The 27,817-nt window shown below is 40.5% G+C and overlaps 1 protein-coding gene across 6 annotated transcripts in view; it reads right to left on the minus strand.

Annotated features, from left to right (window-relative positions):
- Positions 1-25,821, minus strand: part of DAPK1 (death associated protein kinase 1) — an 87,619-nt gene extending 61,798 nt beyond the window's left edge. For 2 of the 6 annotated variants that reach the window (XR_006416321.1, XM_044446704.1), the window contains exons 1-2: positions 25,659-25,821; positions 24,435-24,609 (exon numbers count right to left, since the gene is read on the minus strand). Coding sequence is in view for 5 of the 6 variants with exons in the window: in XM_044446704.1 (XP_044302639.1) it covers positions 24,435-24,496 (62 nt within the window). In the remaining variant the exon portion in view is untranslated. Of the gene's footprint in view, positions 1-24,434; positions 24,610-25,060; positions 25,602-25,658 lie in introns of those variants that run through there. The other 4 variants (XM_044446702.1, XM_044446699.1, XM_044446701.1 and 1 more) reach the window with 3 other exon arrangements.
- Between the last annotated feature and the right edge of the window lie 1,996 nt (positions 25,822-27,817).

The following is a 27,817-nucleotide window of genomic DNA, read 5'->3' on the forward strand; positions in this document are numbered from 1 at the left end:
CTTCTGCATGCAATGAAAACCCTGATTAGGCCTTTAAGTAACTTAAGAGATATGACACATTTTTGAATAGGAGTTAAACCAGCTTTAGCCCCACCAAAACCCAGTCATATTAATGATGGACTACACTGCAGAGTCATTGTAAACTATTTCTCTTGGCATAATCATCCAGAATTCATACAGCAATGAACTATACTATAGTGATAACTCAGCCCAACCTGCAATGTGGCTATAAAAGCAATGAGTAACACTGCAGAGGCGCTGTAAACTCAGAGCCTGGCCTTCAGCATTTACTTGCACTACACTGTAAGGGTATCACACATCAGTCTCACAGTCATAGTCCTTCCAATCTGCAATACAGAGACAATATATTGCACTGGTTTCAAGATTTATTTAGCAGATTTAACAAGTTTCATGCTGAATAAGAACAACATTAGAAATTACAGGAACCCTTCTTTGCTGTTAGCCTTTTTTGTGGGGGACTGTGGCGACACTCAGAAGGAAACAGACTATGGTGTGCAATGCAGGCTACATGAAAATATTTTTGTCTCTACTGATTTCTATACATAGCTCTCCCTTGCATACTTAGGGGCACTTAAAAATAATTTCTCAGAGTAAAGTGCATTTTTCAGACAATGAATTAGTTTTCTATACAGTTTTTATATCTATGTGTTAGTGCTCTTGAGAATGTACTCCTGCCCAGTTTTCTCTTTCCCCACACTAAAGTCTGTAAGCGTATTCTGTGTCCACTGAATACGTTTATTCCTTGTGGGGCTATTCTGGGTGAGAGCCGCCCATCGTGCTCCACCCTGAATGTTTTGTTTTGTAGTCATATTAGTAGTCATGAAAAATGATGTTTCATTTTGTTTGAAACATCATCTCATTTAATTGCAGATGATTTGAATCCAATGAAGCAGGATATAACTTTGAAAAATAAATAGTACTGAAATGTCAGTATTCCTAATTCTCAGCGGCAGATTTCTAACATCACTCACTGTTGATGTCACTTGATGAGTCTTAGGCATACCTAAATTTCTTGGGAAATTTCTTGTCCCTTTATTTTGGCTGAAATTCTAGACACACATACCTCATTGTGTTTGGTAGGGCACCCACAGAAGGGCCTCCTAAGAGTCAGGCACACACATGCAGGAAGAAATTACATTTCAAATAACCTAGCCACAAGACATTTAGTTAACATGACTACATTTAGGGTCTGAATGCAATGCTAAACTGTTATTAACTTGAAAGCAAAACTTAAGGTTCCCTTCCTCTGGCTACAGTACTGAAGGAATGAGGAAGGAAAAACATGCAAGTCAGAAGTTCGTGTAGTCGTCTTCCTAAACTGCAGTTTATCATATTTAAGTGCAGCCTGGTTGTAGATACATCAGTCATGGGCCACTTTTCATTCTTAATTAGAGCACATATTAAACTGCTGCATCACTATCAGATATAACTTTTTTTAAAATGGAAGGTGGCATACAAGACGCAGAATGATGTAAGCCACTTTGAATTCTTTAAAAAAGGAAAATGGTGGAATATAAATAAATAAATAATCTGAAAGCCTCTGGCTAGTTATAATTTAGAAGCATGAAGCAAATTTATGCTTCTAAAGATGCAATTATATGCACACTCAGACAGAAAAAGTCTACAATTCCCAGCACTCCTCAGACAGTGCCCAGTAGGACTTTTTCATTTTCAGTTTTCATAACATAATGATTTAGGTGTGAATCTCGAGAATTTAATAATTGCATTTTATAATTTAATAACTGCATTTTATCAACTTATTGTCTTTTGAAATAATACAGTATTGATATTATATGGATTACTGGAAGCCACCTTGAGCTTTGGATTTAAAAGGTAGCTTGCAATTTTTAATAAAAAACTGAAGTGTTATGATTCAACTATTCAGTACATGATAACTCTAATTTAAATGGGGGGCAGGTTAGGATAGGAAAAATACTGACCAAATACTCAATATCCATGGATAATATTACATGTCTGTCAACTACATCATATGAATTCCATTATTCTATTATGGGCTCTTTCCTTTATTGTGGTCTGGTATTCCAAACACAGAATGTATAGTTTTAGTACCAAGGATCCACTAATGCGGTCAAAGGATAAGAAATTCACTCTCTAAACACTGCAGAAAAGGAAAAGGAGGACATCTATCACTACAAAGCATAAAAACACTGATTCCACTCCTTTGAGTGTTCTCTGGCATGCACAGAACTCAAAAGAAGAGTAACTCTGCCACCGGCCTTAGGAGTCTCTCAAAAGCCACATGAATCTGCACCTGCTGCCTCTGACTCTAAAGCTCATTACAAATCTTTCACATGTACCTGAGCACTCAGAACAACCATAGTTAATGGCAACCAACCAAAACCAATGTGATGACAAATTAGTAATGATCCTTAACAAGCAGCTATGAAAAGCCAACCAAAATTTACAGGCTCTGTTTGCCTGTGATTTGGATATAACAGCTGCCAAGCTTAAACGAATAGATATTCTGCAAGAACTATCCAATTAAACTCATAGTATTAAGTTTGCTAAAATCAAAATATACAGTCTTTAAATCATGCAAGCAGACAAAAAAACAACAAAAACAAAATTGGGTGATATTTTTCCTGTCTCCTTATTTCAGATTTCAAGCTTTCATTTAAAAAATTCAGCAAAACATGAAAGCTAGAGGTGTGTTTTGAAATGAAATGGCGCTTTACAGGGTACTTAACATAAGACCACTTCAAATTTCCACCATCAACAAAGTTAGCAATAGAGACAATAGTGCTATTTCCCTAAGTTATAAGATGCACTGAAAATGCCTCTTTCTTGAGTATACCCAACACTGGGGGGGGGGGGGGGAGCAGATCCATGCCTACAGTCTCATCCCCACTGTCTACACATTCTTTTATACTGTACAGTGCATGAGTAACAAACCTACTGTGTTTAAAGATTCAAAATGGAATAACTAAACAATCTACCTTCCTATGGAACTAAACTAAATAAACTCAACTGAACCTCTTCCATAGTTTTGCTGATAACCCTTTACAGAAATAGGCTATTTCATTACGTACTTTTTGTCTCTATTGGGCTGAACCAACAGATGATGGTAGCATAATTGGTCTCATCTTACCTTTCACAGCAAAGCATGCCAAGCTAAAATGGCAAAGCAAGTCTGACTGAAAGCCAATTTGATTGCAGCTTTACCAGGAAACAAGTGTACAATTATCAATACACAATTACATTGTATTTTATGATGGTGAGCCAAGGAACAACACCTGCATAAAATGCGACGGAAGGGAAATGAATGCTTACTGAACAGTTTGTACTACAAATGATAAATATTCTAAGCCATTCATTATATATTTCAATGCATCAAGGACATAAGGGCTAGAATAGGGAAAGGATTTCACATCAAAACCACAGTGACATACGTAACAACTATTTTATAGTACTGATATCTACCATGTAATAGAAATGAACTCTGTAACAAATGAATACACAAAATCCTCCAAATTGACTACCCCATTATTCTTAAACTGTTAGTAAGGGTTGAATTTCTGTACTAGAATGATTAGTCACCTTTTTGCATACCATGCTGCCCAAAACTGACAGATTAATGTGTTAGTATAAACAGTGTTAATGCTTAAGTACTGAATGAGTGGAATGCCCTTCAAAATTACCAAATAGGGAAAAAATTAAAACATCCCAACATCTAAAGCAGTGATGGCGAACCTCTTAGAGACCAAGTGCCCAAACTGCAACACAAAACCCACATATTTATTGCAAAGTGCCAACACTACAATAAAACCTGAAAACTAAGGTTTTAGTTTAGAAAAAAAATCTCACAGCCAGTTCAAGCAAATATATATATATCCTTGGCAGCGCACTGACTGTCCATGCAACACATTTAAACATTCCAACCACCAAAATCATACCGGGACACCTAGTTTTTCTAACCCTAACCTGGTACACACCCTAACCCTAGCACAGGGCGAAAATTCCACTGAAAAGAGGGCGATTTTAAAAAAGCCTTCCTTGGGTAAATTTTCTCCACATCTCAACATTTCTGCCCATTCTGAACACATTCCAACCATCAAAATCATACCAGGACACCTTGTTTTTCTAATCCTAACCCAGTGATGGTGAACCTTTTAGAGACCAAGTGCCCAAACTGCAACCCAAAACCCACTTATTTATTGCAAAGTGCCAACACTGCAATAAAACCTGAAAACTGACGTTTTAGTTCAGATAAAACAACTACACCCAGTTCAAGCAAGCAAGCAAGCAAGCAAGCAAGCAAGAAAGCAAATAAATGTATCTCCTTGGCAGTGCACTGACCGTCCATGTGAAACTTGGACAAGTTGTGGCTAATGAGTCATGGCTCGTGACGTCATCGCCTGGTGCCACTACGCCTTTCCTAGCCTGCGCATGGCCCCTATCTGCACTGTTATCTGATGCTTGACTGCTGGGGCGACTTGGCTCGCGTGCCAACAGAGGGCTCTGCATGCCCACTGTGGCATGCACGCCATAGGTTCACCACCACTGGTCTAGAGTCTACGCACAAAGGAGATATCCCTCTCAACTTTCCCCCTACTCATACTGGTAGTGATGTAACATACAAAATAACTGAACAAAGTTATCTTTTCTATATAGATTTAAAACAGATGAAGAGGAAAGGATTTTTTTTCATGTGGATCCTCCAGGTGGATATGCTTTACAAATCTTCAAAGGACTCTATTAGTGTGTAAATTTCATTATACAGAACCAGTAAGCAAGTTGGTTTTCCTAAATGGATGTTGAATTTCTTTGCAGCTGTCTCATACAAACTATTCTTGGAAAGTCATACACAAATTTTATTGACTAGACAAACATTACACTAAGTCAGTAAGTTGTGAGACAAAAGGATCTGGCCTAAATCCAGATAGAATCATTAATCACTTTCCTAAAACAAGTAGTGTGTTTTCCTATACAAATTTGCCATTGTTACAACATTCCCCAAACACTGGATCTTCTGAGCTATATGTAGGACTGTCATGCACTTGCCTGAGAACACTGCTCTTATGTACACCATCCAATCAGTACCAGTTAAGCCACTGAACGTTCAGCCAGGTTATGCCAGTGGTTCCTTTGCCTACTTGATCCCATGATAGCAGAATTAGGGTCTTCTGTGGCTGCCACAAGCAAGGTACAATACTGGTGAAGGGACATTCCAAAATGAAAGAGAAGCGGATCAAATGTAATCTACCAGACATAAACACACAACACTTATCACTCCAGGAAGCAACAGAAATTCAGTTTGAAGCAAATCAACATCCATATATATATAATTCCACTATTGTTAAATTCATGGAGAAACAAATTTCTTTTCCAGATATCACTCTTCATTGGACATACTCCAATACACACACACGGCTAGTCACTTTACATGGGGGTGGATTCTGACCTTCTCTAACAGAAAGTGTGCATATTTTGCTGTAGAGCTCTGCTTTGAAAGTGGTTTTCAATGTAACATATGGTTCATTCGTGTTACTCATCAGGATGTGTCCATTCTGACACCTTAATGACTTTAACAATCAAGCCATCTCTGACCCTGTGGCACACAGGATAAGATGACAAAGTGGAATGTCCTCGGCCCAAGTACTTGGTGAGCTGACATGTAAAATGGTGTATCTTGCATACAGATTTGTTGGCTAACATCATGGAGTCAAACTAAGACCAAAGCACATAATAAGTATGTGAGTGTAAAGTGGATGATTTGTGGAATGTCTGAAGCACTGAAATGAAGATTAATTCCTCTACTGTATTGAGATTTTAAGATTTAAACAAATACTAATAATCCATCTCTGTTGTATTCATGTTAAACTTTGATGTATCAGTGTGCTAAATATACAAAATATATAGTCATTCTAAGCTTGGAAGTAAAATTACAGAGACTAGCTCTGCATAGTTAAGGATTAGAATGATCACTTTGGCACCAAAAGAATTAAATAATGTCTTTTAAGAAACAGAAAGTAGGTATATCCCCTTTTATAACAAAATGTCATAAATGAATTGTTTGCTGAATTTCTGGATCCAGGCAAGATCAAGAGAAGCAGTAAATTGACTTTCCATTGAGAAAGTCAATAGAACACTGCACTTAAATTTCTCTTGATGTAGAAGGAGAAAATAGTACTTTTTTCCCCCACCCCACAAAATTAACAGCACAATCCTTTAAGAATTTAAAAGTAAAGTCTTATTAAATTTAATTAATTAAATGTGACTTATTCCCACATAAGGGAGCATATAACTGTAACAACAGGACAGAATAGTAAGCAAATACATTTGTGGAATAGGTATTAAGAATACACTAATTTCATTGGAAGGATAAACTCAATTCTTTGAAGAAGAAAAGGAAGAGAAAGCAAGATTTTCACCATGACCACCATGTGAATAGACATGTCTATTCACATAAGCAAAAGTGAAGATGGCCTCCCATTTGCCCCAGAAAGCAATTATCAGGGATGGTGAGAGTTATAGTCCAACATCATGTAGCAAACCATACTTTCCACACTCCTATTATAAAGGTTTCTGATAAAAATATACAATGCTTCAGTCTTTTAGATCCAATTCAGTCATGTTTCAAACCATGAGCTAGAGGACAGATAACGTTTCTCCTACTAACATGTAGCTTCTCTCCTCCCTTTCCTAGCTTGCAATCTCATAGTTTGCCATTAAGTCTGAATTAGGGCACATAACGGTTTGCAAACTAGTTTTTAACCTTTAATTCACTACTGTCTACCAAGGCATGCAGCACCATTACTGAATGCCCTACAAACCACAATTTCAAAACTAGGAAATAAAAGCATTCTAAGACAAGTCAACTTTATTTTGATATACAGGTAAATTTATGATAAAGGCAAATGACACAAATGATACAGAAACCTCATTTATAGATTCATTGGGAAATTGTGGCGGTAGTCATAAGTCAACATAAATGTTGTGTATTTTGGCCTGCCTGTCATTGCCTTGAGAACTTGTTTTTCTTTGCCTGCCTTGCTATTACAATATATCCTTTGTTTTCTGTTTCTCTTCTGTTGCACATACTTAGGACTTATTTGCATAAGGCTTTTAATTCACCACTTTACTAAGGCATCTACTTCCAGATTCTTTGCCAGATTATATACGCTCCCTTACATATGCTTTTTTACCCTGGGGCTTTTCTTTCTCTGCCTTTCCATATGATCATTTCACAACCACAAGGTGTTGCTGCAGTACAGTGGAATTGTGGCAATATACTGAATTCTGGTTCATTCCAGGTAATGCCACACTTTCCTTACTCTAGAAAGGCCACAGAAACACATGGAAAACATAGCAGGGGCCCTAGAGGACAATAAAATCATGTAAAATATCAGCAAGCATTTGTTAATTTTTGGCCCACCCAGGGAGCTTTAGTTATACTTCTTTTCCTGTGGGATAGTTTTTTTTTAATGGCCTGGATAAGAAAACCTCAGGGCAGGTTAATTAGCATATTCTCAGAAGCTGGCTGTTATAGGTCTGTAAGAGGAAAAAATGTCAAGTCTCATTGATTCACCTTCAAAAGTTCTGAATGCTTCCATTTGTAGTCTATTCCTGCTGGGCTACATGTTCCTGGATAAATTGTCACACATTAAAACTTACAGTGTCTTGAAAAAGAAGAGTGTACCAAAGTCTTCAAACCATAGTGCAGAGTTTGAGGCATGGAGCTTGAGCCTTAGGGATGGTTCACTAATACTGTTCAGCTAAGTTTCTTTTCTACAAGTTGTGGCAACCCCAACCCATTTGAAAAAGCTGTGGCAAGGTGCATATGCTCCTGCTCCCACTCTTTCACATAGTAGAGAAAGAGCTCAGGCACCTTTGAACAAACCACCGTTGCCCCTTCTATCCACATTCAGAACTGTTGCTTCAGGGTTAGTCAGGTTGCAATCCTATGCTTGCTTAAGTCCTCTGCCTCCCAGCATGCCTAGCTAGGCAGGAGTTGTATGTTTCTGCTGACCGATCATACACATGATCACATCTTTAGTGAAATCAAGCCATGATTAGAAGTTTGATTTTTTGAGGGTAGAAAGGCTCCTGAAGAGATTCAGTCTCCATAAGAGGGTTTGCATATTGTGAGATGGTAAACATTTGTTTACATGGTATCACAAAGTAGTTAAGTTAAACATAAATGACTTGATATTTCAGAAGATACTGGAAGAACAGTAAATGATAATGCATTTGTTTACAATTCTACTAAGAGTTTTAGCCTCCATATAACTCTAATTTCACTTTAGAGGAAAAACACAACTAGATATTGTGTTTTTACAATCCACAATAACTTTTTATGGACTCTCCAGAACTGTGCATCATCCAACTACCTTGAACCTGGGACAACAGCAATTACTTAGAAAGTAATGTGCACCTGCATTTCTAATAAGTTTTAAGAACTAAAAAATAAATGTAATGCCTAATAGTGATTGCTCAGTTAGAAACATTAAAGACAAAGCAATTCCACTAATGATGTTAATCTAGTATACATTCAATTGCTTTAAGACCACTGAAAACATTAACTTTATTTTTAACTTCTGAAAATATATCTGTTCTTGGAATAAGAATGTAATATGAAGTACACATTCATAATTAAATTTTATTCAATAAAAACATATTTTTGCTTCTGGTGCTTGACAATATGAATATTCTTATGTTCTGGAAAAGAGGAGTATGGGGATGACATGGATTCTAACAAAATTCTATTACCAACTTTTCTAAGATACTTCACAATTATTTTTTCATGGAGCTGGGAATCTGTTCATGGGGAAAAAAAACTTTGCATGGTGCTTTAAGTAGGTCATGAATGCCTTTCACAAGGGAGATGTTTAAATGGCTACAGTGCCCACTTTGTGAAACATACTTTCAGATGTGTTTAATTGATTTAAGGAAATAGACACTCTAAGACTGCTGAATATTAAGAATCCAAAAATTGATTAACAAGTACAAATCTTGTTGCATGGTGATTAAACATTAACCATATTTAAGCAAACCATGGGATGGTGCTTGTCAGTGTACCATGGGATGGAATTTGCCAGAAGAATTTGTGCAGGATGAAAAGTTATTTCTTCTGAATCTTACTCCTTTTTCTTTTACAGATACAGAACAAGTAAAAATGAAACCAGTTTGGCACTAAGCAGAATCCTTTCCCCCACAGCATATGGAAGCACGGCTGCTGATCACTCTGTTCTCAGAAGAACTTGTGCATTATGAATCTCACACCAAGCATGGTTTCATTATGGGGTTAGTACAAACTATAGTTCAGTGTGATATCAGAATTAAGCATGTGCTTGCAGCTTTCTGGACAGAAATGAAAAATATTTGCCAGCTATACATGCTGATATCTTTAACTGGTAGGGAGAGTTAAATAATCAGTCCATGCAGCAAATGCTAGGGCAGCAATGGAGTTTTGGAGAAGAGCTGGATGCCATGTCACTTGCTAAGCTAGCCTGCTGCATACGGGTGCAGCGGAGAATACTTATCAGTCTTGAAGAAAAATTCAATTGCCAGTCTACTCAGCTTCTGTGTGTGGAATGGGAGGGGGTGCCATTTTTTCTTCAACTCAGGCAGCAAACAGTCTTGGGTTAGCTCCATTCCCAACTGCATTCTTCAAAACAACATATCTACATCTTATTGTTTCTTCTAGTTTATGCCCTTGGTGAAAAAAGAATCTATCGAACAGAAATGGGCAACTGTGGGAGGTCTGTAGACCTTTTTTCTTCCTATGGGTTGCATTAGAAGTAGAAACACAATTTGTTGCTACTAAAATTGACATCAAACAACTCCATAGTGCTAGAAGGGTTAAATTTAGCTTGCTAGCTATGGTATGACTATAGCATTGTTTTTAATTTTATTTTTTAAAAAAAGAGAGAAAATGGGTGTGGCAGGAGGCAGCTGGGGTGCTGCGCGACCCTACAGGCTGCTTTTTGCCCACTCCATTGTACAACACAGCTGCTGCTACCACTTAATAGGTGGGTTCTTATCCTCTTTCAAACACGTTTATTTAGCCATTATGTTTATCGTCACTTAAAGGCCTGAAATATTTTGTGAATGATTTCACTGTAGAATTGCCAATTTATCTGCTCAGAGATCTTTTCAAGAAACTTCTACTTTGCTTATAAAAGTAAAACATACCATGCACATCCTGAATCAGAGGACATTGAGGATTCCAAAAATATTATGGCAACCATTACCACAAACATTAAAGAAAGCTGGGAGTACTCTTACAGCTGCTGGCAGCTGCAACTTAGATTGCCTACTGATATAGTTAATTCATTCACCAGAAAACATGACTTTTGAAAAGGAACTTGTGGCTAGAGGCTTTGCTGATTTAATGTGGGAAACAACCATGATTGCATTCAGCTAAGCAATTAGGTCAAGGTTTGCTCTTTAAATTATTTTAAGATAGATGAAAGTTAAGAAATACATAAGCGTAGACAAAAGATGACTTATTCTTGTCCTCTGAAGTTTTACAAGACTTCCAGCAATAGTAATTGACATATTTAAAAAACAAGGAGTAGACACAATTCTGACTCAGAACATATCAAATAAAACTTATTTGTATCAAGCTTACTGTTGCCCAGTAACCTGGGGTTTAGAAACCACAATTCATATGCCAATTCTCTGCAGCTGAAACATACAGTGTTGTGTGTGCACATTCTGGCAAACGTCAGAGGCATGCATGAAAGGCTGTTCTGTCTAGACCGACAACTCAGAATCTGAAGATGAGATGTGCACAGGAGAGTTTACCTCTTCTGGCGGGACTGACAGCTCAGGATTTGGTGATGTTTGTTGAAACAGACCCAGGTCCAGCTGCAGTCCAAGGCCCTGGGTACCTGCATGGGATTAGCCTAAGCCCCTGAGAACCTGAGGTTAGTTAAAGGCGGCTGAGGGGCCCAGGCAACTCCCCGCCCCATGGAAACAAGGAAGAGCAACATCTTGAGTGAGGAGATTTAGAGATGGGGAAGTGGATTTGACAGTCGGGTGGCCCAGCTGGGGTTTCTAAGCAAAAAGCGCAGGTGTGCCCGGTTCCATAGTGCCCCCCCCCACCCATGTCATGCAAATACACTCTGATGAGATTCCCAGGTGTGCACAAGAAATAGCCCATTTTGGTGGGACTGATAGCTCAGACTCTGAGGATGTGGAGTTGGCTGAACCAGACTAGGCTCAGAGCTCACACTCTGATAACAGAATTGTTGTAACAGACAGGCCAGACATGATGAAAGTAGCTCAAGGACACCCATGGATACCAGTCTCCCTCCCACCTGTGGGAATGAAGCAGATGAAGGATGGGAGGGAGGAAATTTGAAACTGGGTAGTCTCTTGGATGGAGAACACCAGCCTCCTGAAGATGTGAACCCAAGGGCTCGCCAGCAGAGTCACAGGCTGACTTAATTAAGGTTTAAGAGGGCAGAATGCAGGCGCACCCAATTCCACAATGCCCCTCCTTCCAGAGACAGGCCCTGAAGGGTTCATAAGGAAAGTTATGGGTAAAGGAGGGCAGAGAGGGGACAACACATCCCTTTTGTATGCTCAGAGGCTTGTGAATGCTTAGAGATTTCTATGTAGAATTAAGATGCTTACAAGAAGTGCTGGAGAGACTGTCTTGCTTGGGAGGGAATAAGTTCATCACAAAACCAGGAATGCTGCTGAAGGTTTCACAAGGAAAGCTTTGGATGAAGAAAGTCAGAGAGGGTTCGATATTTTGCTTTGTGTATGCTCAGAACCTTGTGCATAAAATAAAGACGTTTGGCAAAGAAGTGCCGGTGAGGCTATTACTAGTGAGAGCGAGAAGCACAGCTCACAACACACTGTTGTTAGTCGCGAAGTCGTGTCCAACCCATTGCGACCCCATGGACAACATTCCTCCAGGCCGTCCTGTCCTCCACCATCCCCCGGAGTCCACTTAAGCTCACACCGACTGCTTCTGTGACTCCGTCCAGCCACCTCATCCTCTGCCGTCCCCTTCTTCTTTTGCCATCTACTGTTCCCAGCATTAGGCTCTTCTCCAGGGAGTCCTTCCTTCTCATTAGGTGGCCAAAGTATTTGAGTTTCATCTTCAGGATCTGGCCTTCTAAATAGCAGTCAGAGTTGATCTCCTTTAGGACTGACCCGTTTGATCGCCTTGCAGTCCAAGAGACTCGCAGGAGTCTTCTCCAGAACCACAATTCAAAGGCCTCAATTCTTTGGCACTCAGCTTTCCTTAAGGTCCAACTTTCACAGCTATACATTGCAATTGGGAAAACCATAGCCTTGATTATATGCACTTTTGTTGAAAGCAAGATGTCTCTGCTTTTTAGTACGCTGTCTAGATTTGCCATAGCTTTCCTCCCCAGAAGCAAGAGTCTTTTAATATCTTGGCTGCAGCCCCCGTCTGCGGTGATCTTGGAGCCCAGGAAAATAAAATCTGTCACTACCTCCATTTCTTCCCCATCTATTTGCCAGGAAGTGAGAGGACTGGATGCCATGATCTTAGTTTTCTTAATGTTGAGTTTCAAGCCAACTTTTGCACTCTCCCCCTCCACCCGCATGAAAAGGCTCTTTAGTTCCTCTTCACTTTCTGCCATTAGAGTGGTATCATCTGCACATCTGAGGTTGTTGATATTTCTCCAGGCAATCTTAATTCCAACTTGTGATTCATCTAGCCCTGCCTTTCTCATGATGTCCTCTCCATATAAGTTAAATAGGCTGGGTGACAGTATACAGCCTTGCCGAACTCCTTTCTCAATTTTGAACCAATCAGTGGTTCCATGTCCAGTTTTCACTGTTGCTTCTTGACCTGCATATACGTTTCTCAAGCGAAAAATAAGATGGTCTGGTACTCCCATCTCTTTAAGAACTTGCCACAATTTGTTGTGATCCACACAATCAAAGGCTTTAGCATAGTCAATGAAGCGGAAGTAGATGTTTTTCTGGAACTCCCTAGCTTTCTCTGATCTCTAGTTCCTTCCCCTCTTCGAAATCCTGCCTGTACTTCTGGTAGTTCTCGGTCCACATACTGCTGCAGCCTAGCCTGTAGGATTTTGAGCATAATGTTGCTAGAATGTGAAATGAGTGCAATGGTACTGTAGTTTGAACATTCTTTGGCATTGCCCTTCTTTCGGATTGGAATGTAAACTGACCTTTTCCAATTCTGTGGCCACTGTTGAGTTTCCCAAGTTTGCTGGCATATTGAGTGTAGCACTTTCACTGCATCATCTTTTATGATTTTGAATAGCTCAGCTGGAATACTGTCACCACCACTAGCTTTGTTGTTGCTCAGACTTCCTAAGGCCCATTTGACTTCACATTCCAGGATGTCTGGCTCAAGGTCAGTGCCCACCCCATCGTGGTTATCAGGGACCTTAAGCTCTTTCTTGTATAGTTCTTCTGTGTAATCTTGCCACCTCTTCTTAATCTCTTCTGCCTCTGTTAGGTCCCTGCCATTTTGGTCCTTTATCATGCCCATCTTTGCATGAAACGTTCCCTTCATATCTCCAATTTTCTTGAAGAGATCTCGGGTCCTCCCTATTCTATTGTTTTCTTCTATTTCTTTGCACTGTTCATTTAAGAAGGCATTCTTATCTCTTCTAGTTATTCTCTGGAATTCTGCATTTAATTGGGTGTATCCTTCTCCCTTGCCTTTCGCTTCCCTTCTTTCCTCAGCTATTTGTACAGCTTCCTCAAGACAACCATTTTGCTTTCTTGCATTTCTTTTACTTTGGGATGGTTTAGTTGCTACCTCTTGGACAATGTTGCAAACCTCTGTCCATAGTTCTTCAGGCACTCCGTCTATCAGATCTAATTCCTTAAATCTATTTGTCACCTCTACTGTATATCCATCAGGGATATGATTTAGGTCATACCTGAGTGGCCTAGTGCTTTTCCCTACTTTCTTCAACTTAAGCCTAAATTTTGCAACAAGGAGCTCATGATCTGAGCCACAGTCAGCTCTGGTCTAGTTTTTTCTGACTATATAGAGCTTTTCCATCTTTGGCTGCAGAGCACATAGTCAATCTGATTTCTGTGTTGACTGTCAGGTTTTGCCCATGTGTAGAGTCATCTCTTGGGTTGTTGGAAAAGAGTGTTTGCTATGACCATCGTATTCTCTTGACAAAATTCTACCAGCCTGTGCCCTGCTTCATTTTGTACTCCAAGGCCAAACTTACCTGTTATTCCGGTTATCTTTTGGCTTCCTACTTTAGCATTCCAATCCCCCATGATGATAAGGACATCATTTTTTGGTGTTAATTCTAGAAGGTGTTGTAGGCCTTCATAGAACCGGTCAACTTCAGCATCTTCAGCACCAGTAGTTGGGGCATAGACTTGGACTACTGTGATGTTGAATGGTTTGCCTTGGATTCAAACTGAGATCATTCTGTCATTTTGGAGATTGTATCCCAGTACTGCTTTTCCTACTCTTTTATTGACTATGAAGGCTACTCCATTTCTTCTGAGGGATTCTTGCCTGCAGTAGTATACCTGATGGTCATCTGAATTAAATTCACCCACTCCTGTCCATTTTAGTTCACTGGCTCCTAAGATGTCGATGTTCAGTCTTGTCATCTCTTGTTTGACCACATCCAGCTTGCCTTGATTCATGGATCTTACATTCCAGGTTCCTATGAAGTATAGATCTTTACAGCATCAGACTCTCCTTTCACCACCAGATACATCTGCAACTGAGTGTCCTTTCGGCTTTGACCCAGTCGCTTCATTCTTTCTCGCACTACTAGTACTAGCCCTCCGCTCTTCCCCAGTAGCATATTGGACACCTTCTGACCCGAGGGGCTCATCTTCCGGCATCATATCTTTTTGCCTTTTGGTACTGTCCATGGGGTTTTCATGGCAAAGATACTGAAGTGGGTTGCCATTTCCTTCTCCAGTGGATCACGTTTTGTCAGAGCTCTCTGGTATGACCTGTCTGTCTTGGGTGGCCCTGCACGGCATAGCTCATAGCTTCATTGAGCTACGCAAGCCCCTTCGCCACGACAAGGCAGTGATCCATGAAGGAGATAGAAGAGATGAATACCTGATTCTTTAATTGGCCATTAAAAACAAACAGAAAGTTACCAAAGTGTATACATTATTGAAATGGCTGTTTTTCTAGCTATTGACAAAGTGAGCAGTTGACTAATAAGGCTGGCTGTTTAAACATAGGGGTAATTCTTAGGATTGTTCAATTGTTCAGAGAATGAGGGTGCTCTGAGATATCAGAGAAATTGTAGCCATTGCACCCTTTGCCCCATTCCTCTCACCGATTTTCACCTGTCAGAAAGCAGAATTTGAATCCTGTAAACAACACCAGGGAATATTAGTCACAGTCTTGAAGAAAACCAGTCACAAACACTGTCCTAGTCACTGGAACGAAGTTCATGTTTCCTTTGGGAACTTCTGCCAAGCACAAGCTAAATGAAGAAAGAAGTAATGAATGAATTTCCTCCCACTACTACTGGAGATACTTGGAACAAAAGCCAGGATGTTCTCAAGGCAATTCTGGCTTAGAGTTCAGTGTTATGATAAAAAAAATATTCAGATTTTAAGTACCACTTTCTGAAAACAAGAGATAACAAACAATGTTTATTTCCTCACAAATGGGAGGTTATGTTATTGAAGCTTAAAATGAACACAATTTTAAAAGAACAAGTGACTTTTAGGGTCCTTTTACATAAATTTTTAACAGTGTCAGAGCAATTATTGCCTTTTTTCCTTCAAAGGAATTCAGGGTGACTTACATAATTCTCCTGCTCTCAATCTTATTCTCATAACAGCAACAACCCTATGAGGTAGATTGGGCTGAAGTCTGTGACTGGCCCAAAGTTTCCCAGTGAGCTCCATGGCACAATGGAGACTAGAACTCAGTTCTTCTGAGTCCTGGTCCTGTACTCTTACCACTCTAGACAGTCCTGCCCACACTTTCAAACATTTGCTCATATACTGCTTAGTCACCATGGACTTTTAATGTGACGGCTCTCAATATCGCAGATTCAGGTCAGTATAGAAATGAGTTGGGTCAATGATGGTATTAACCCTAGTGACATCGAACAGCAACCAGGTGTTTAGAATTGGTAATAAATGCATAACATACTTACATGCACGTCAATATTTCTGTTTGGCAATCTCATGGATGTCCATCCCTCTGTTAACACTGCCCCCCTCTGATACAATCCAGAAAGGAAGCATAAGGAAGCCAGCATCAGACTGACACACATTCCAGGTGTAGGCACCCTTATGGGGGCCTGCCTGAAATGCGGTATATAAATGTTATAACAAATAAATGCAGTTCAGGTTCCACATAATGCTTTCACACTAATATAGGTTCTGGGGCTATATTTAAGTCTTCATAGCTCCCAGTAAAACCAGCACTTCCACATTTAGCTGGATGACTTACAGTTCAATTACTTTAATGTTTACTCAGAAAGAAGCCCCAGAATGTTCAAAGGGCTTTACCTCCAGTAAAAAAGCATGGGATTGCAATCCTAATTTATGTATTGTTTATTTATTTAAGGCTTTTATAAACCATTTGATTAGCCAACAGAATGGTCTACAAATTAAATGTGAGCATTCAATATGCTTTACAGTCTGTGATGGATTGGGGAGGGGAGATTTTCTGGCCACTCTTATAAGGATCCCCCCCCACAGAAAAGAATTATAAGATGTTTAACTTGAGTGGTCATAACCTGACATGCCCTTATCTGTCCTGATGCTAAAAGAGTCATTCTGCCAGCAACACCCCAGTCCAGTTCTATGTAAAATGATTAAAGGGAAGTTTATGGATTTGTTTGTCCAAAGCCCAGAAGACACAGACTTCAACATAACATTGTGAAATAACCCAAGAACATAAGGGGTAGCTTAGCAACCATGCAGTCTCTCACACACAGAAGATTTTAGTGTGAAATTCCCTTTTAAATCAATGCAGGCAAATGTCGAGGTATAAAAATAAGTTGATTTTGTTTAAAAAAAATAAAAGCATCACATCACACACACTTGTAAATATAATAAAAAGTTAGTCTAATTTAGATAAGTTTCATACTGAACAGACTTGGGTTTCACAGCATATTCAGACTAAATTACAAAGAGGAAGGTCTGAGAAAAAGCGTCTTTGGATTCCTGCTTTGTATGGTATCAGGAAAACCAAATGCTGAAATGGTATTTCATCTAATTATGACCATGTGAGACCAGTAAAAATGTTGATGAATCGTTTCAACTAGCAGAAAGGCTGTTTCTGATTTAAGTCGCCTAGTTTCACAATCAGAAAATTATCTAGAGATTGCTTTTATCTTAAAAAGAACCAGCCCATTAAATAAGATGGACCAAGGTGAAAAAGGCTGAGATCAAAGGATGTATTCTGAGAACAAGATTTCTGTCTGTTGTGAGCTTCTAGAATACTGTTCTGATCATTGGCACTATAGGAGGCACTACCCTGGTTTGAATGATGCAAGAGTAATTAATAAATCACGGTGGCTTATTAGCCACCTCTGCACATGCCAGATCATTTCCCCGATTACCTTCATCATGGATGGCTTTTCATGTCATCTGAACCCGATCAAGGTGGCTTGTTCAGGTGGTTTAAAAAATCACACAGAATCCATTTCCTGTTGTAGCATTGTGGGGTGATTTATTAAGCCATGCTTACAGACTTAATAAATCCTGTAAGCATGCTTAATAAATGCTTTCAGACAACATGAGAAGCTGCAATGACTCCATAATAAATCAACAACTTTGTACCCCTGGCAGCCCTAAATAAGCCATTCTGGGTTGCAGTATCATGTGAACCAGATCTCTATTGCTCTGTTCAGAATATTGTGTTGTCTAACAGCCTTCTTGTGAAAACTTCCATGAAAAACTTTTTAAGGTCACTTGCAATTTATCTTGCAGTGGAAAATCAGGCTTTTGTTATTGGTTTAAATAACTGTTTTAAAATAAATTCACCTGCCCCGGCTGTTTTTAAATAATTTCCCTTAGGCAAGCTCTGAAACTGGAAGCAAGCCCAGTCAGGGCCAAGGGATTAGTAGGATGAGAACTGCCAGGCATGGGAGAGAACAACTTTCCCTTCTGTCCAATAATTCCTTCATATGAATGTGCCTCCCATATGTCTTGGCAATGAGGAACTGGGAACACACATTTATACTTTAAAATTATTGTAATATGTGCTTTTGCAAGCAAGAATGTACCTGAAATGCAGAAAAGAGACGATCTTTGATACTTCATGGTTTAAAGAAAAGCGAAACATTACGTAGAATGATACTGAGAGGGAGAGAGATGCTTCATCTCCACATGAACCATAGAAATTCTCCTATAATCCTTATTAATTTGGGAACTGCAACTTATCTTTTTCTACCAGACCCAAGATCAGTTTACAAGGCCTTCTAATCCAAGATTCAAAGTAATGTGGGCAGAGCAAATGCCACTGCAACAGAAGGGGCAGCTGTATGGCAACATAGCAAGACTCCATTAGGCATGACAGCAATATAAGCTGACTATTGCTGTATAGCATAAATCAGTGACATGAGTTTTATGAAAACCTTTTCCACTGATGTAGATCAAGTTGAGATGCAATTGAGCATGCTTGCCTGAGGGCACAATCCTGTAGCCACTAGACAAACTCTAATCTAGACAACTGCAGTGTAGAGGCGCAACCCAGGCCTTTCAGGTTACAGTTCCATGTTACTACAGCTAGCAAATTCAGATTCAGAGAGAGAGGAGTAGGAATTAACAGACGTTGACAAAACTTTCAACGTCACCATGCCACATTATTCAGAGAGTGCTAACCAACCCTTCTTGGAGCAGGAGACACTATAGAACAGGGAGGGATAGAGACTGAGAGAGTTCTTAGATCCTATCCGGCCAAAAGACTGGCCCACTTAAATAATGCCTGCTGTTGCAAGCAGTGTAAAACACTGTGAGGGTGGTGTCAAGTCCTTCCCAGAAAGGAGAACAGGGTATGTTCCGGTTTGGACTCAACTCTTCACATGAGCAGGCACAATCTCAAATATCAAAGGGATCCTTACTTTGATTTATGCTGTTCGTAAACCTGTAAAGCTCAATAAGGTTCCATTTTTAAGGTTTCACCTAAGTCTGCTTGAGAGAGAAAAGTAGAAGGAGGGATGTGCTTCTGATATATAGGAGAAATCCCAACTCTGACCTTGGCAAAGTGCTCTGAATTTGGACATCAGATTCAAGACAAATTTCACAAGAATCTCTAGTGAATTCCTCCAACATAAAGCATCAGCACTATTGCAAATAATGGTATTTTTTCAGTGGCATTGCTTTAACATATGATTATAAGAAGCTACCTTTGTCCATTCGTCTATCTAACCTAGTACTATTGACTTCTGATGGCAGTGGATATCCAGGGGATTCAAACAGGAGTTCTCCCAGCCCTATATGGACATGTTGGGGATAGAACTCATGTTCTTCTGCATCTAAACCATGTACTCCGTGAGATCTGGCCCTTCCTGGTTTAACAAAGCTCAAGCGAATCCTGAATAAATGTGCAGGGCTTTCATACTAATGACATTTATCGTGTTATTGCGCATCTTGATAGGAACTGATGTTCTAACTTCCATGCCCCTATCTGTTGCCACTCACATCTAACATTATAATGGCAATGCTCCAAAAGCAGCATTAGTCTGGCAGAACATCAGTTCTTCACATGCTCACTTTGAAATGAAAGTCTATCAGGAGCACTCATTAACCACAGCAAGAAACCTGTCACAGCTATAGTGTCAAGTTGCAATCTATTCATTTGACGCAAGGTGCAAAGCTATCAAAAGCAGATACACCAACCAAAGAAGACAGCAAGCCATGACTAGCTGTCATGTCATCTGAACTCAGACTGCTTTCCTCAGGAGTGTGTGCAGCATTGTCTGTTTCCCCTGTGGTGGGCTGGCATGTCATATGAACCTGGACAATCATCCCCAACATGGACTGGCAGAAACAGAAAATGAACCACGCAGAAAGAGGGGAAAAAAATCCCTCGCCATTCTTGAAGACCTTGTCCAAACCACTGCCAGTAGCAGCTACCCTACAGATGCCCGACCAGTATGGTAGGGCAACTCTTACAGGCTTGCTGCTTCCACCCTGCTGTTAGAGGCATTCTGGCTTACCTTGCCCTTCCTTTTACCTTCCTCAACCCCATAGCTAGCATTTTTCATAAGCTCATCTTGATAAACACTGACTGCTCCTCAGAAGTACTCTAGCCAACGGTGCTGTCAGTGGTCTGCCATCCCTTTAACAGTTTTTACTATATGTGCAAATAGTTTTGGTTTTTGAAATTAATCAGTGCTGGAGATGGTCTGTGTACTTCCATGGATTCAAAAATGGAACGCCTCACCTTGATAAAATCCTGGTCAAAGTGTGGCAGGAACCAGCCATGGATATTTATCCAGAGAGTCTCCAATTTGCACATTAGATTGTCTTGAATGCTGTTAAAAGATAAGCTGCCAATCTGAAGCAAAGATGCAAGTAATCTTGGCTTCAGAAAAAGGATGAGTGATTTATGCCCCCACCACTTGGCACTGGGTTCCTTAGGACTGTGTTCCCCGGAGTGACAGGGTCTCCAACTTTTCTGTCTATTCCTAAGACTCTAGGTGTTTGGAGAGATGGAAAAATGCAGCCCAACTCCTTTTACTTGAGCATACAGATTTGGCAGCTTGCTGTCAGAACTCCAATTCCTTTGAGAAGGGGATTTCTGACATTTTTTTCACACAGAGATAAGCAGGAATAAATTTGTCTTTCAAAGATGTTGAAGGGGAAGTGGAGGAATTTGGATGGAAAACGCCATTTAAGTCCAGGATTTTGCAGGAAGTTATCCAGCTTTTTTTCTGAAATGAATACTGTTTTGCAGCAACAAATGAAGGATGAAAGTTGTTCATTTTTTGGAACGTAAGCTCTATGTTTGTGTTGCATTTAGCCTGCAGGGGATAATTCACTTGCGTCCACCTAGTCCATCACTCGTCCACCTAGTCCATCACTCTGCTTATAGCCATGGGCAGCAAAGTACCACTGAGAAATTTACAAGCAGATAAAATAGCTGAGTTTATAACATCTTATAATCAGAGAGAGACAAAAAGGTATATACATATGTAATATGTGGCTGTTTGAGCCCTATTTGCATACATAAAAGGGAAAATGAGAGGGAGAGTGCTGCATGACTTGTCCTCTGATGGGTGTTGCTATGTTCTCAGCAACAAATTATGTTCTAGAAGCTTCTGCATACTTAATTCTGTGAGCTATCACATGCAACTTAACCTGTATTCTTGTGGCATGGCTCAAGGAAGTGTATCACTGTGAAATATCTGCTTTTCAGTAAGATTATTGGCTACATGCAGGTTAGGATTATAGGTTCAAGGTCACTGCAATACAGAACTTCTCTGAACTTAAGCAACACTGCCTTTGATGTTTCTTAAATTAAGCCACATTCATGGAGATTAAGTGTTTTCACTGTTGTGATCAGGATCAGTAAAAAAGTCACAGAAGAATGCAGTGCTGTGGCAACCACATATTCAAAGTCCTCGAAACAGCAGAAGTATAATAAAGGAATTGCAGAATAGTGTATTTAGCATGCACAGTCACACTGCTTGTAACCACAAGAGGACAAAATGGGGGGTGGGGGAAAGCTTATGTTTGCTTCATAATGATTTCCAGCCCAAATGGAAATGAAATCTGCTTTGGCCTTATGAAACTGCATGGTGAACTGATTGCTTATAACATCTGTTTAAGAGATAAGTACAGGACTACTAATCTTACTTAAAGTTTGGTATTTTTATATAGATAATGTGACAAGTCAGTGTTTTGCATGCCAATCTCAAATAGTTCATCCAGAAGTCTTGCTGGTTTTGATAGAATCTACTTTCAAAGCTGTAATTCTAAGGCCAGATTCACAGTCACAGCCACAAATATGGCTAGCCACTTGAATCTAAATTATGTGAATGCAGCTCCCCAGCACAAGCTATTTGTGTGAATTGGCTTCCAGAGTGATTTAGACAGGACATTATGTCTCACTAGTGTAATTTGCATAAGCATGCCTGGTCTTCATTCATAAAGCTGTGGGTTCAAATCTCCCAGTCATCCAGTTCATGGACACATTTAATACTTAACAATCAAGGACACATGACATACTTAACAATCATTGCCTTCGTCACTTTAATGACCTCAGGTAGCAGGGCTTAGAAAGCCCAAATCTTGACACTTTTGAGGAGTCCTTGCAGCCAGAGTAAACTAGAGTTGGTTAGACAGACCAGTGATCTGTTCAAATGTAAGACACTTTGAGCCCATAATTAAGATAATTCTCAGATAGCTTTCTAAAATGGTGGTATATTACAGCTCATACCAATTTCTACTTAACTAATAAGCCCTTCAATTCTAACTCAGATTTTTCTCCAAATATATTACTTTTGTTCTGCATTATAAGTACCTCTAAAGCAAAGCATTAGGAAAGAGTCAGCATTAATGGATTCTGAAGAAAAAGTATGGCAGCCACTGCTGCAATCTACAGAGTAGGTAAGAAATATAATTCCAAAATATTATTTTGGCAATATAATAATTTTTGCCACAACCTTAGGGCTTACAAACTCAAACTTGGGTAACTCGGACTGCAGTTCAATTGGTACTGCAAGGAGTTGCTGTACTGGAAAGGATCACATCTGTAGTTTCATGTGCTTCCAGATCCTGGGTGCAGAACCTCTTTCAGTCTAAGGCAATTCAATTCAAAATTCTTAAAATTGTACTAAGGAATCAGCACCAATGACAAAAAAGTGAGGTATTGTCCATAAAAAAAGACAGAACTACAATATTTAAACTTAAATTGAATTCTGTTTTAATGATCACTTTATATTACATTCCACCAGAAGCAAATTCAAAACTGACTAAAGTCAAGCCTATCATTCATGAAACATGGATTCTCCTAGACCCTATACACTGAAAAATTCAGCTAACAGTACCTGTAACGATTTTTTTCCCAGCCTGATTTAACAACATTGAAGACATTAAAAATGTTGTTTTATATTTTAGTCAGGTTTATATTTTAGCATAGCCATTTTACATGATGTGTACGCAACAATCCAAGGGAAATTCCACTCGGACAGGCAGAAACCATCACTATTTTAGCAATGAAGAGAAGCTTCAACTGTTTACGACTCAAATTCTTATTCATGCAAGTAGCTCACTGAACAGGTTCGCCACTAGATGCTTGGCACATTTTCTTTCCTACTCAAGTGTTAAGCCCACGAGAAGTATTTCCTTCTCTATTAACTACGTTTTTCTATAACTGGCATGATGTCTGCACTAAGAGTTTATTTCAATCCCCAAACCATGACTTGTATGCGTATTTCAAATCATGGCTTGAAAATCACCTGGTGAAGATAAGAATGGTAAAACATTTCGTATATTGGAAAGCAAAGGTATCAGTAGTTCACCTAATTTGATTAAATTAAAAAAGAGCAATATCTTAAGAACAAAATGCAAGAACCAACAAGCACAACACCACAGTAAGTGCATACTTCATTTAGCAATTATGCTGGGAGATTTAAAGCCAAAAGCAAACTATAATCGCTAGTCAATGGTCTGGGTTTTCCATCACAAAGCTGTGGCACAGACACAGCATTCTGTAGTATTCAACTAACAAGCTTTATGGAGACTGTGTTAAACCTACACTGCTTAATGACTATAAATCTCTTGATCCGACATTTGGCTGGAACAGAATAATTGAACTCTGATACCTTGAAAGTGATTGATCTTCACTGGAATGAAAACATATCCTAGAAATTGTCTGGATTCAATACATAAAATGTAGCTATATAGATCATTACTTTTACATAGAGACAATTTGCTATTGCTATCGTTGAACTTAGCGCATAAACAAAAACCAATCATCCATACAAACTGCTATTATCAGTTACTCACAGCATGAAACGGTCATGCAAATATGGATTAGACTGTATCTGAGCCCACTAGCCTCATCTTTACTGAAAGCAGCAAATTACATTATCTTGGAACCACCTTTCTAAGAAAGTGTCATCCGTATTTATGCCAGAAGAGACCTATCTATACAGCACTAATAGCAATGCCACTACTGTTGCCAGCCTTAGTGTAACACGTTTTGCTTCTGGCCTAGAGATTAACTCTTACAGGATCTAGAAGATAACAAGGTAGATTCTTTAATCTGCTGCACATCTGCAGGTCACTGAAATTCATATTCAGCACAGTCTGTTGTTTCTCATATTCCCTTTCCACTTTTCTGGAGTAAAAAGGGAACAGCATCACTACAGTCTCCCTGTCCTGCTTGCTCTGTGGCTCCTAGCGAACACCAGCTTTTTTGTACTATAGAAATACAATAAATACACACTGTCCCCACAGGGTTTTATTTAAAAAGGCACACACCACAAGAGCTTTCTTTCTAAGAAGTGCTTTACCTTCCAAGTTCCTCTCCAATCTCATAGTGGTCATCCAGATTCTCTTGCCTGAAGACGGTCATGATAACTGCCACTCCTCAGAAAGAAAAACCACTTGACTGTCCTTGTCTTTCAACTCATCACCACATCCCTGGAAGGATCCTCCAACACTTTATGCATGGCTGCATGGCCAGTCCTAAAGAGAGAGGTAAAGAAAAACAGGGGGTTAATCCAAATGCCTATGTTTTCAAGAGGGGTGTGGTTATATCATTATCTGCACACTGCAATACAGAGTCTACGCCGGTAATGCCAAATGTCATAAGCAAGCACGGTTTCAGAATCGCCACAGGGAAAGAGAGAGAGAAAGCGATCCATAAATCCTGGGTGGCACTGGCCGGTTAAACTTTGCTTTCTAAGAACCACTGGGTCTAGATTACCAATTTGGGTCACAACAAATGGAGGCCGTGTTCTTTCCCTTGCCTCACGTACATAAGGGATCGCCTCTCCTCGTCTCCCCTTTCCCAAAATCTGTAAATTGGAAACACACGAGCTGGAGAGAGCTAAAGCTCTTTCCTTTCCGGGGGGAGGGGGGCGACGACGAATGCATCACCCAAATCCCAAGCCCAGTTTCCTCATAAACGCCTCACCTTTTTTTCTTTCCCCGCAGCAAATGCAGGAACACCACAAGCCACCATTTCTCCTCAGGAAGGCGCCTCCGAGCTGCACGGACGCAACATTCCTCAGCGACTCCCCCTCCGTTACCCGGTCAACTAGGACGTGCTCCCAGGAGGAGCCTCCACCACCGCTACTACTGTTGCTACTACATAGAGTATAGCAAGCTAAAACCCGCCCGCTTGCCCGGAGACGAAATCCACAGCACGAGGCATTCCCCGCTGACCCTCGTTCGCTCAAAGCGGGGGACACCCTTCCTCCTCCGCCCTCTTCCCCCGCTCGTGCAAGGCCTTTTCCACTCACCTTCCCCAAGCTGGGGAAGGAGGAAGGAAGGAAAGGAGGAAGGAAGGAGAGCAGCAGCCAATAGCCCCACTAAACAAGCCAAGGGAGGGAGAAAAAAAGGAGGGACCCTCCACCGCGCTTCCTCTTCTGGCGGCGGCGGCGCTGCTGCAGGGGGAAGGGGCGCGTGCCCAGGAGTTCTCCTTAGCGCAGCAAAGCCTCCCCCGGCTGGGGCAGCGGGCGAAGCGAGCAAAAAGCCGCCCCTCCTCTCCAGAGGCCACCGCGCGCACTCACCCTCTCTCGCTCGCGACTCGTTGGCCGCACTCGGAGGAGGAGAAGGCGGCGACAACAGTCTCGCTTTCCAAGCGCCCTCGTTCTCCAGAGCGGGGCAAGGGAGAGGGACTCCGGCGCACGGCCAATGGGGAAACAGCCGCATTCACACTCCTCCTTTCCTTCCCTTCCCTTCCCCTCTCCTGTCCTGCTCACGAGAGCGGCGAAAGCGGAGGGAGGGGACGGGCACGGGGAGCGTCGCTGCTCCTGTCGCGCGCGCGCACAGAGACGTACAGGTGCAAGCGAACTGCAGGGCGTTCAGGTCTATCTGCAGACGTGTCTTCTTGCTTTCCATAGGTGCATCCACCTGCTTCTAGGTAAGGATGTCCGTAAAAGGAGACTGGAGAATATAACCCTCAACTCGCGTCGTTTCTACAGACAAGTTGAGTTGGCTGTACGGGGACCCGAATGCTAGGGGAGTAAGAGCTAACGTACCCCAAGCCAGGTTAAAGAAGCCTGCAACTCCCAGAATGCCCCAAGCAAGTGACTGAGGGTTTCAGGGAGTTGTAGTCAAAACACAGCCAGAGGGCAACAGATTGGGGAAGGCTGAACTATCCTGTCAGGTGTTTCAGTTCTTGGAGAAGTGCCAAATATGGATGTGGTTAGCCAATGTTATCAGAAAATACTCGATCCGTGTTCCAAGGCAGTATTCTTGTTAATTTACACAGGCAAAAGCTGAACTGGGAATTTGAGAATAAGCTCCAAATGTCAGGACTGGGGAGCACCTTTCCTCCCACCATTTCAGTGTTTTATCCATCAACTTGCTGTTTGTTCTGGCTCACTTTGCTACAAGCAAGATGAGCTTTGCCCAAGGTGAACTGCCGCCTCAAAGTAGATTGTTCAGTCCTACAGCAGGTTTGAGCAATGTGGTGTAATTAATGTGAGTTAATCAATGTGGACATAACCTTTCAAACTTAACTGGAACCTACAAAGATTAACAGTAATAGAAATGTTAGCCTATATTTTATACTTAAAATATGGCAGTATGTAGTTTCTCTTTACAATATGCTTTAATAATGTTGATTGTGTGGAATACATGATAAAACTATATAGTTTCATTAAAGACAAGCCTTTTGGGGAATGAAATATTTTAGTTTTACAAATTCATGTGGCAGGTAAGACTTTCAGAAAGTGTTCCTGAAGTTTATATAGTATTTGACTTGTACCGCACTTTTCTACCAAGAATGGCTCTCGGGTGGCTTGCAATCACTTTGCAAGAAACTTGCATGAGCAATAATAAAACAAATATATTAAACACAGGTAAAAACACTGTAACAAAGTAAAAACAAACTCTATCTCAACCAACCTGCTTATACTCTAAAGAGCCACTTGAATAAAGCAGTCATTGCTTGCCAGTGGAAAGACAGCAGAGAGTAAACAAACCAAGCTCCTTCACGCAGACTTCTGTAGCTGGGGAGTGGCCACTGAGAACGCCCTTTTGCTTTGCCACCAAAAGTAGCTCTGAAGGCAGTGGTCTTGGAAAAAGACCTCCTACAGAAGATCTAGGCAGGCTCATACGGAAGGCATTCTTTCAGCAAGTCTGGTTCCCTTCAAGGTGCAGAAGGCCAGGCTTCTAAAATCTGGATCTTGGAATAATGTGGGTTAGTGCTTAAGACAGAAGGTGCTCATTTGTGAATACTGCACCGTAAAAGGCTGGTATTTATATTTGCATCCTTTCTAAGGCTTGGGACACAAGATTTTAAAAACAAAAATCACATTAAAATACTATAATCCACAACTGTGTAATAAATACCCCTATAAGGACCAACCAGAATTTCAGAAACAACTGCCATTTTTCAACTTACCAAGAACTTTTCATCAGGCTAAGTGGATGTAACCCCTTACTTCACCATTTGATTTGCCTTGCCAAGTCAAGCACACATTCCTGTGTGGAAGACTGAGGAGTTGAGCAGTTCTGCACTCTCTGTTGCCTGCTAAGATTTCTTTATCTTTGCACAGTGAGTATACCACTTCCTTGTTCTTCCAGTGGCTCTGAGCATAACAAAACTCCCCTTTTGTTTTGCATTCCCTTTCAAGCCTCATTTTAACGCTAAAAGTCCTGCCACTGTTCTACAATTTTGTACTTGTCCTCAGTGCTTTGCCCCTCTCATTTCCTACATATG

The sequence above is a fragment of the Varanus komodoensis genome, unplaced genomic scaffold (assembly GCF_004798865.1).
Source record: "Varanus komodoensis strain SLA01 unplaced genomic scaffold, ASM479886v1 scaffold5, whole genome shotgun sequence".
Taxonomy (NCBI): Eukaryota; Metazoa; Chordata; class Lepidosauria; order Squamata; family Varanidae; genus Varanus; species Varanus komodoensis.